Source organism: Mus caroli, unplaced genomic scaffold (assembly GCF_978045245.1).
Source record: "Mus caroli unplaced genomic scaffold, Mus_caroli_1 scaffold_9, whole genome shotgun sequence".
Taxonomy (NCBI): domain Eukaryota; kingdom Metazoa; phylum Chordata; class Mammalia; order Rodentia; family Muridae; genus Mus; species Mus caroli.
Genome location: NW_028227264.1, coordinates 69543205 through 69554540, shown reverse-complemented (window position 1 = coordinate 69554540; position 11336 = coordinate 69543205). Strand labels below are relative to the sequence as shown.

Sequence of the window (11336 nt, the reverse complement as noted above, 5' to 3'; positions counted from 1 at the left end):
CTCTTTGATCAGTAGTGTTTTCTAACACTCCTGAGCTAGGTTTGGGATATGACCAATGAAAAGTGGTTCACTGTGTACTTACTCTAGTGTGCCTGAGACCCTGAGTTCCATGATCTGACACAAGAAGGGTTGATTTATGGTTTGGTCTCTAGCTAAAAAGATGAATTGCATTAATGCCACCCTTCTTTTAGGGCGAGATAAAGCAATAAAATAATAATAATAATAATAATAATAAAGTGGGAAGACAATGTCTATAAAGTGTTGACAAGGGCATAAATGTAGGCATGGTGGGGCTTGTGTGTAAAATCAGTGCTGAGCACGTAAAGACAGCAGATACCTGGCCAGGCTAGCCCAATAGGTGAGCTCCAGGTCCCTGTGAGAGACTCTGTCTCAAAAAACAAGGAGTACAGCTTCTGGGAAATAATTTCAAACACACACACACACACACGGGGGGGGGGGGGTGGACAGGAAAGTAGACCAATATGCAGACAGAGCAGGACTGCTTGAGGGGACCTCTGCAAAGCACAGTCCCTCGAAGCTTTCTGGGCCGCAACCCATCTCTAGTTTCTGCAGAGGGCGTGGGGCTGGTCTTCTGTGGACCACTGCAAAGGCGGAGAAGAGAATTTCCCAGATGTGGCTGATCCAGCTGCAGTGACACAGTGGAAGCCACGACAGTGAGTGTTGAGTGTTTTGAGAAGCAATATGGGATTCAAAACCATTTTAGATAAGGAACGGATTGACTTTAGTCATCAGAAACCTAAGACTGACCAACGTCGTCAGAAATCCAAGACTGACCTGCAGGTGCCAAGCCAAGAAGTCATGGTTGAAAGGACAAGCAAGATCTGAGATCACAAGAACTGAGAAGGGGCTGGAGGACACCTCAGTGGGTAAACTGCTTGCCACAAAGCCTGAGGACCTGAGTTCGGATGCCAGAGACCACGTAACGGTTGGGTGTGTGGAAAGCTGTCTTCAATCCCTTTTCTGGGAGGTGGAGACAAAAAGACATAAAGGGAAACCTTGTCTCAAAAAAAAAAAAAAAAAAAAAAAAAGGTGGAGTGCAATTGACGAAGACTCCTCAGGCCCCCAGGGGCGAACAGGGAAGAGACAGAATTATCTGCAAAGGAAGTTAAGATCCGCCGCAGGGTCTGTGCGAAGAGGAGCGAGCCGTGGTTCACAGCAGCTCCTAGGAGCGACAGCTCACCTGCTGTCCCGGTTTTTGCAGATTCGGGACCTTGCTCTGCAGAGCGGCTGCAGGGAGCGGCAGCAGCCTGGTCGCAGCTGTCACCCACGGGTGACCGGACGACGTCCGCGCGGGCGGCAGAGGCCGAGCTTGGGACTACACTTCCCAGTGTGCCAGGCGGGCGGGGCGCGGCGGGGAGGGCGCAGGCTCCTTCCCAGCAAGCGAAGGCGGAAACAAAAGAGCCCGGCGCCGCCGCCCGCACACTCGCGCACCGCGCCCGGGCGCACACGGAGCAGCCCTGCGAGGCGGCAGCCCGGGACACGCGGACCCGCCGCAGCCCCCGCCGCCTGCCCCATGGCGCTGAAGCGGATCCAGAAAGTGAGTGGCTGCCAGAACCGACCTGGGTGTCCCCAAGATGTCCCCAGGAACCCGGGGCGCACGGCGTGGGAGGGGCGCGGGCACTGGGGAGGCCAGGGTGCGGATCGGCCCGCACAGGTGAGGCGTGCATCCGCAGGGTCCGGGTACTTGGAACCTCGGAGTGACCCGATCCGGTCGTGCCCTTCCCAGGATGAGCCTAGAACCTCGGGTGCTGGTGCCCGTGGGGTGGCCAGATTGTCCCGGGGTGTGTGCATCCCCGCTGGGCCGGGGCTTGCTCTGCAACGGGCGGCCTGCGTCCCCTATCACGCTGTGCGTCCTCACAGTGTCCCCGGAGCCCTCCTTGCTGTGTTCGCACCCCGGGCTCCCCGAGAGGACAGGGAAGGTGTGGTGGGCCTACGGCCTTTATTCTCAGAGCGTGGGGCTGGGTCTTTTTGGGCTCTGCAGTCTGGTGCTCAGTGGGAGGAAAGGGCTGGGAACGCGAGATTGGGGCCGAGGAGCCAGCAGAGAGCTCTTGCCCCTGCTATTTTGGTGGTTCTGCACGCAGCTGCCACTTCAGGTCACATAGCTGTACTGAGAACATAGTTGCTGATACACAGCAAGATGAGCTCCTGGCTGTGATTCATGGCTAGGTAAGCCAAGCAGGTTGTTGGTTTTGTTTTGTATTTTCTTCTTTTTTTTTTTTTTTTTTTACACCCTCACGATAAACTTAGATGTAGAGTTGAAGGCACAACACTAAGAACCACAAATTAAATTGTTTGGATGCTTTGATGTGTGAATAGAGAATGAGGAAGACAATCGAAGGGTCAGTCAGTCCATACATAGGATCTGTTCCAACCCTCTCTTTGTATTCTTTACCGCACCCATTTCTCTTGTTGGCCTGTCCCCTATCTCAAGTGTCTTTTAACATTTTACAGCGGTAGTCCTTGCTGCTGGGAACGTGGTGTTTGGGATCGCTTTAGAAGCAAATGCGCCAACAGTGGATAATGTGTTTGGTAATTGATTTCACAAGAAATGGTTGGCTCCCCAAACGTTTTATCAGCCTTTCCAGCTACACTTGACTGCAAAGGTTCTGAGTTAGAGTGGTAGGAAGCAGGCATCTTTCGCTACAGAGGACAGCAACTTTTACCCGCAGCCAAATTTTCGTTTGTTTTTTTTTTTGTTTGTTGGTTGGGTTTTTTTTTTTGTTTTGTTTTTGTTTTTGGTATAAACCTTAGCTGTGTAGATCGTCGCTGTTCTTTGTGCCGCTGAAGGTCAACTCGGTATAAAATGTTAAGATCAGCGTTTATTAAATAATGACGTTTTCTCGTTTGAAGATAACATGGTGGCACTTTATTTTTAACCATATAAACAAGCTTAATTTTGAAGCTGTAGTCGTCATTACCGTGCCGATTTCTGAACACCAATCAATCTACTGTTGGTTCCCATTTGGAAGTTTTCAAACTTTGCTTCCTTTCATGATGGTGAAACATTTCCATGTGGTTTTGCACTCTTCCTCTCTCTCTCTCTCTCTCTCTCTCTCTCTCTCTCTCTCTCTCTCTCACACACACACACACACACAGTAGCTCTTAGATACCAAAGGAGTTATCTAGAGTATATATCCATCCAGAGAAATACGACATTATTTTATGTGTAGGCTTGATGCATCTTGTTGCTCAGCTAAGCCTGTGTATTTGACTTATGTTAATATGGCAAATGTCCACGTCTTCTTTCTCTCTCTTCCTTCCTTTCATCCTTCCTTTCTTTCTTTTGTTTAGTAGATACTGTGTGTTAAACAGAGTTATCTAGTATGAAGATAACCTTAAATACAGCTGATGGGAAATCTGTGACAAACTGGTATTTTGGAGAAGACACCAGAGGGCACATGATTCTATATTCCTGTCATTGACTGCCACAAATCACATCAGTCATACAAGCCAGCCACCCCGTCCCCCCAGTTGATTCTCCCGTTTTCTTCCTTCCTCACCTGTCATCTTGCTTAGAACCGAGTCCAGGTTGGACAGGCTGCACCGGGGGCAGCTCCAGCGCCCTCTGACATCCTGTGTTCAGATTCTCATTTGAATCTCATTCAAATGTTGAGTTCAATGCTCACCTTTGGCCTTTAAAAAAAAAAAAAAAGATTTATTTTTAGTGTGTGTATCTGTGAGTACGTGCCACATGTGTGAGGGTGGCCACAGAGGCTAGAAGAAGGAAGAAGAGAGGACATCAGGTATCCTGATGCCAGAGCCATTGGTGAATGTGATGTAAGCTGTCTAGTGTGAGTGCTGGGAATTGAACTTGGGTCCTCGGAAGGAGTAATAAATGTTCTTCACTGCTGAGCCATTTCTCAAGCCCCTACCCACCGCCGCCTCCTCCTCCTCCTCCTTCTTCATCTTCTTCTTTTGAGTATCTTTTAAAGCAATCAGAAAACTTCAGGCCATTGGGCAGTGCTATTTCTTTACCTAAAGTATCAGGCCTCAAAGCTCATAGAACTCAAGGTTTGCAGTGGTGTAGCCAAGAGTGCAGGCAAAGAGGCAGTCCCTAGGGCAGGGAACAGAGTCACTGCAGAGCCCAGGGCTGCCAGTGGAAAGATGCTGAACCTCCAGGTTGAGGTGGGGTTTACATGGAAAGGTCAAAAGCCCTGATATTCTCCTCTGTTCTCTTTATTCAAAGAGGGAACCTGAGGCGGGAGTTGGGACGAGTTTTTCCCAGGCTTAATCTCTTGAGAAGTGATTTGGCACATTTGAGAATAATGGTCACAGCTTCTCATTTCTCCACCTATGAAAAGAACAAAGATGATGTTGGATTAAAACTGTCTTTCTACAAAGCATGTGGACATAGGCGCTTCAAATAGATCCCCGTGCTGGAGTAGACTAAAGGATTTAATACTCTAATTTAGACACCCTGTGCCAGTTCTGCATTTCAGCTCATAAATTTACACACCCGTGGCCTATTTTTAGACATAGAGAAAGATGTTATTACAGCCGCCTAAATCACTGAAGGGATAAAGTTTGAGCAAAATCGGAGGGGAGAAGCCTGCGGTGGATTTGACAAAAGAGAGCAGCTTTCAGTTGGGTGTCTATTGTTAGTTGTTTTTTAGGTGTTTCTTTGCTGAACACTGTTTTTCAGTCCTCCAGTACACTTTGCTTTGAAAAAAAAAATCACCTTTTTTAAACGATAAATGTTACAACACAATACCGAACACTTTGAGACCTGAGGGAGAAAGAACCCTAATACAGCTGCCATCAACATCGTAGTCTCTGTCTCCTTTTGTGTTTATTTTCCAGAAGGAATTTTAGGTAATAATCCGCTACATGCTATGTACTAGACCTCGGCCTTTTTTTTTTTTTTTTTTTCTTTTGGCCTATCTTCTGAAGAGTGAGACAAAAGGCTTTTCTTTTACAAATATCGTGACACAGATAATTACCCTTCCCTGTATAGTGTTCTGTCCCAAAATGAAACATTTGGGCCTGGGAGTGTGGCTCAGTGCTAAGACACATACCTACTGCTTTCAAGGCTCCAAGTGCCCCCAAGAATAAATAAGTTGCCCTTGTATCCAAAAATCGAACATTTGGCTTTTTAATAATTAACCTAAATTGTGTGCACGAAGGTAAATTAAAATGCAGGTTTCATCACTGTTTTGAGATGCTCTGATTTTGATTCGTAGGCTTTCTGAATCACAGCGTCCGTGCTGCTCTAGGAAACACCGTTATCTTACGCAGCTAGGCCCTCTGTGCCTGTGCCATCAAGGTCAAGAGAGGATCCAGGTTTTGTTCCCGGCTCTGTAACTGACTTCAGTTTTTCTTACCCATACATGTCCCAAAGGATGACAACCACTGCCGTGTGCAGAGGTCGCTCTGCCTAACACCATGCCAAAAGCTTACCTTTCATGAGTCTGATCCTTCATGAGGCCGTAGAGCTAGAAACAATCTGATTCCCGTTCTGCCGATGATGAAACAAAGGCAGGAGATGTTAACTGGAGTTCACAGGATCACATATCTGGCATAGGGAAATGGCTAGGATTCCAAATGGGACAGTAGGTCATAAAGCACAGACCTCTCCCTCCATCATATGGACCGTTATGTTGTTGGGTGTTGTTTGTTTGTTTGCTTGTTTGTTTTTAACTGAAAGACATGAAGTCAATTGGCAAAGTGCTCACCCGGTATGCACACATCCCTAGCATGGTGGCTCCCTCCTGTTATCCCAGTGTTCTGGAGACAGGGTTGGGAAGGATCAGTTCAAGGTCACCCTCCGTTTCATACAAAGCTGGAGGCCAGCCTGGGCTAGAAGAGACCCTATCTCAAAGATAAACACATAAGAAAGATTTAAGTCAGATGAATTGATGGAGACAAATACTCAGCGAGATGATGTTCAACCCTGTAATTAGAACTCTGCTTGTTTAATTGCCACCACAGCTCAGCGCTGAGTGATGCTCAGTCACCCTGCTCCTCAGAGATGACCCTTGTCACTAAACACTGGAGAATAACAGCTTCATTCGTCTTCCCCATGCCCCTGGAAACGTTGACTCCTTCCAGAGGGATTTAGAAAAACAACTGCTTAGAGTTCTTTAGATAGTCTGATGGTAGCCTTATTGTGGAATTTTCATTTGCCATAATTGTGAATTGGTCTGATCGTTTAAGTGCCCGTCGTGGCTTTGAGTACTAATTCACATTAGAAGATCAAATGAAAGATTACAGAAGGAGAGAGCCCTGAAGAAAACACACGGAGCCCAGCATCTTTATTGTCTGTAGATGATCAGTTTGCCTCAAGAGGAGAGGAAGCAGTATTCTTTCTGGAGGAAGAATCTGTGGTGGGAATTTTCCTGTCCTTAAGCCCCTGTAATTAAACTCTATCTTTTGCCACTGTCTACTTTTTTTTTCCTTTATGATAACAAAGGTAGCTTAAATGTTCTGAAACTCCTTCTCTGAGGAGATATAAGTAGCATAGACTTAGATGAGACTATTGACGTCTGTTCTCTGGAGCCAGACATGTAAAGACCAAGGGATGGATGTAGATTGCCTCCAGGAATCAAAGAGCATCCCTGCCCCTTCTGGCTCCCTGAAATACACAGAAAGCATTGGGGCCTGTATTTTCATTCAGTGTTGCTAATCAAAAGTGATACAGGGAAGTTCATGGTGGCTTAGCAATATGTTGATCCACACCTCACAGAAGAAATATAAATATCAGAAGAAATGGTATTTTATTGAAAACAGGTATTGAGTAACTTGACCCTTCTCTTGCCCATAAAAGTCCTGGAGTGGCATCATTGGGTTGCACAGTAGGTCTGGATTTGTAATTTGGGGGCCACCTACCGGAAAATGTATGCTGGGGAATACAGACTCTCTTGGTCTATGTCACCCCCCGAGAAGCTGAGATCATGTGCATTTAGTTTGCTTCTGGTTCAGCTTTACACAGATAGCACAAGGGCCTTCCACGTGCAGTTCTCCTTGGGGTGGAGAGGAAGCACTGTACAGTTTGGAAGTTCCGGATCTTGTTGTCTTGCCTCTTCCTGGGTATTTTTGCCAACCACTCTTTCTGATCTGGGTATGTTGCTTATCTTAAGGGATACCATATTGCTTAATGGGAAGGCTCTCAGGTTTAAAGGTTCCTCTTCAAAGGAGTGGACAGGGCCACATTCACATCTATCCTTCCACTTTAAACTTGTTCAGATACCCGTCCCTCTGTGTGTGTGTGTGTGTGTGTGTGTGTGTGTGTGTGTGTGTGTTTGCCTGTGTTTGCGCGTGTGCGTGCTTAGGTTGGCTACTTTCCATTGGTGCCATAGAGTTTGGGAGTATATAGCTGGGTGGTACTGTAGAAAATTATGTATATGTGATTACCAAGTCATGATGTAGAGCCTGTTTCTTAACATTTACAGCTGAATGTTTTGAAAAAAATCACTAACAAAATGTGACCAAATGAGGCAACTCTCCAAGGAAGCTCTGCCCTTATATATACTATCTCTCCCTTACCACTCTGTTAAAATCTTTACTTAAATTCCAAATCTTTCTTCATAAAACAGGGCCTGCCTGTCACTCACCCACACATAAGATAAAATGTTCTGGGCTTAGACACATTTCCAGTTGATACAAAGTGTCGACACTCAGACACTCATTGTTTTCTGTTTCAAGTAGCAACAAAGTATACAGTTAGTGATGTCACACCATAGTGTTCAAGAGTAGCACCGTGATTACTTTAGTTACTGTTACTTTGAGACAGATTCTGAATAGTTGGCTTCAAACCCATGTTCTTTCTGCCTTAGCCTCTTGAGTGTTGCGATCCATTGGTGTGCAATAAGGTGCCCAGTTTAAGATGGATTTTTTTTCAAACATAAACAATTAAGGGCCTACTCTCTGCCAGTTATTAAGAAGGGAACTCTGGGGCTCGAGAGGTGGCTCAGAGGTTAAGAACACTTGACAGCTCTTCTAGATGTTCCGAGGTAAATTCTCAGCAACCATCTGTAATGGGATCTGATGACCTCTTCTGGTGTGTCTGAAAACAGCTACAGTGTACTCATATACTCATATTTTTCATATATATAAAAAATAAATTTAAAAAAAGAAGAAGAAAAAGAAGATGGGAACTCTGGGGGCTGGAGAGAAATATGGCTCAAAGTGTGTTCGTTCTTATTCCAGAGGATGGAGTTTGGTTCCCAGCATTCACACCCTGTATGGAGGTTTACAGTTGCCTGCAACTCCAGCCTTAGGGATCTCATGCCCTCTTCTGATCCCTGCAGGAAGCCACACACATTTGCATATACACAGAGAGATAAAAATAAAATTAAGACTTTACAAAAGAATAGAGCTGTGAAAAGTAATGTTTAATAACAAGTTTGTGTTTATTTTAAAACTAGGTTTTCTCTCTTATTTGAATTTTCCCCCCTGAAACATCATCTCCCTTGGTTAAAATGAACTAAATGGTAAGTTTTGGTAAGGTAGAAATCAAAGGGCAGTATTGGAGCTGGGGAGATGGCTCGGTGGTTAAGGCACTCGATGCTCTTCTGGAGAACACTGCTCCGATTCCCAAACCCACACAACACCTCACAACTGTCTATGCCCTCTAGTTCCAGGGAGCCTAACACCTCTTCTAGCCTTCATGGCCTCCAGACATGTTGCCATTCAGTCAAGCAAAACACCCATGTATACAAAAATAATAAAATAAAACTCATTTTAAAAAATCAACCATTTAAAACAAGCAAATAAGGTTAAGTGGGGAGAGGTGTTGTGTAGCATATTCCTTATGACTAGAGTCTGCCATGCATTTTGTGAAGTGTGCAGTCATGTCCTGTCTTGTTTTTCTTAGTTCTGACAGTGTCTTTGAGCACAAATACTTCTCAAAGCTTACGAAGCAGTGTTTTGTGAGCTCCAAAGTGAGTGTGTGTGTGTGTGTGTGTGAGAGAGAGAGAGAGAGAGAGAGAAAGAGAGAAAGAGAGAGAGAGAGAGAGAGAGAGAGAGAGAGAGAGAGAGAATCCTCTTTCATTCGCTTACTCTCATGTGTTATTTCTCTTGAGCACATAGCCTCGCTTCAGCACATGGGTATCATGAAAAGCAGAGACCACCAGTTGTCATGGTCCTGGGGTGAGTGGATCCAGGTGTGAAGAGGGCTGGACTGGAGGTCAGACAGTCTGAACCTTGGTCCTAGGTTTACTATTTGACCTTGGCCAGGAAAGCCTCATCTAGAAACCTGATGAGTGAATTTGAGCATCTAGGTGGTCCCTTCTGTGCATATGTGTGCTGTGTCCATTATACATACGTGTGTTTGCGTGTGTGTATGCATAATAGCAACCTCTAATTCTCTTCCCCACTATGATGCGGGATCAAGCCCACATGCTAAGCAAAGGACCCTACCACTGAGCAGTATCAGGGCCTCTTTTATAATTTCCAGAAAACTTAAATGCCATTTGCGTTTTGTTCTGTTCAGCAGCTATCCGAACTTGTCATAAAGGTTAAAAACAAAAATTGAGCTATGTGCTCTCCAGCCACGTGAGACAAATTCTGATGTTTTTGAGATATAAGAAATTTCCAATGTTGGCATCATAATGTGTAATAGACTGTTAGTGGGTCCTCTGATTTGAGATCAATTATTTGTGGTACAAAGAAGTGCTTTTATGGTGGGCTGGTACTGTAATGTGCTTTTCTAATTCTGTTTGGCTTCTATCTCTTTGACATGTGTCTTGGTCCTTTAAGGGTAATTTTTTTTCCAGATAATTGGAGAGCGCTGCCTTATGTAGCTGCGTCATCCATAAGAATTTTAGGGATCACAAGTGATGCATTTATAGAATACCTTCTGATACAAAGTATACTAAATGAATGAGGAGATTAATGAGAGAGTAGGTATAACTAGTAATAAGGATAAGATGAAAACTGTAACTATAATTAGATAGATGTAGGGAATCCACAAGGAAAACACAACGTATCTCTGCCGGGAGGAGGTAACAGACAGGGAGGGCAAATTCATTTGGAGGAAATCAGGAGTTCTTCAGAGGAAAAGATGGACATAGGAGGGTGAAAGACATAGGGACTCCCTCTTTGTACAGAAAGCTATAGAACTCAAGAGAGCAGACTTGACTAATTTGGAGCAGATAACCATGCCTCTGGGAAGCAACGATGGGGAAGAGCGTGGGACCTTGGTGAATGGAGGACCCAGAAGGGCAATGCTGAGACTTGTCTACTCAATGCAGAGCCTGCCTGGTGAAGCCATGAAACGTATCCTAATCTACGGCTGGTTGAGGAGGATGTAATGTCATTCCCTATGCGCAGTGCTATTCTGATGAATGTCCTGGACAAAGGCAGGCAAGGAATCTGGGAATAGAGTAGGGACCCACAGAGGATGAGAGAGACCTGCTAATTAAATGATGTTTAGGGTAAGACCTGAAGACAAAAGGTAAAGTTGGTAAAAAAAAATTAATTGAATTAATTGGCAAGGGGAGAGAAGAGGAGAGGAGAGGGAGAGGGAGGGAGGGAGAGAGAGAGAGAGAGAGAGAGAGAGAGAGAGAGAGAGAGAGAGAGAGAGAGAGAGAATTAACATGAATATGAATATGAATGTGTGTATAAGTTGAGAGGGGGAGGTGATTAAGAAAATTCCTAACAGGAAGCCATGTTGAACAATACAGTATAGGCAAGATAATATTTTAGAAAATTGAAAATCATCTTGAGTAGGGCAAAGAGGTCTGTCTTTCTATCCATCTCTCCTCTCCTCTCCTCTCCTCTCCTCTCCTCTCCTCTCCTCTCCTCTCCTCTCCTCTCCTCTCCTCTCCTCTCCCTTTCTTTCTTTCTTTCTATACCGGGCCTAGCTGTGTAGTCTCAGTTTTTGCCTTCAAGTTACTGTGTAGCCCAGGCCAGCTTCGAACCTGTTATTCTCGGCATTTCAAGTTTTGAGAACCACCAGTGGCATATACTGCCATCCCTGCTGTAAACCTAACTTTGCAATGGATGGAAACTATTGCAGAGGCCTGACACACTTGGTATCCTGTGGACATGTTGGCATCAGCAGGGTTTTAGGTGGGAAAAGCCAAAGGGCTGTTCACATTCAGGTGTTTTTACCTGGGTCCGTGGCAGAAGGACATGGAAGTGAGAAGGTGAGAACACTGAAGGGCTCTCTGGAGGTACTCTGACCCAACCCTTCCCGACCTTTGCTTGGCTCTTCAAGTTAAGTCTTCAAGGTTGTCTGGCTCTGAGTCTCTTCAGGCTCCTCCCCCTGCCATCCAGTGGGCACCTGGATGCTTTAGTGGAATCTCTCCAGCTCCTAATCCTAATAGGTCTCTGCTCTGACTACAACAGAGACAGGTGACTACAACGCTTTTACC

General features: G+C 45.3%; 1 protein-coding gene across 1 annotated transcript in view; it reads left to right on the top strand.

The window, feature by feature from the left end:
• Positions 1 to 1414: 1414 nt before the first annotated feature.
• Ube2d1 (ubiquitin conjugating enzyme E2 D1) overlaps positions 1415 to 11336 on the top strand; it is a 33569-nt gene continuing 23647 nt past the window's right edge. Inside the window, exon 1 of the mRNA XM_021174639.2 lies at positions 1415 to 1558. Within this exon, the coding sequence (XP_021030298.1) occupies positions 1535 to 1558 (24 nt within the window). The 5' untranslated portion in view covers positions 1415 to 1534. The remainder of the gene's footprint in view (positions 1559 to 11336) is intronic.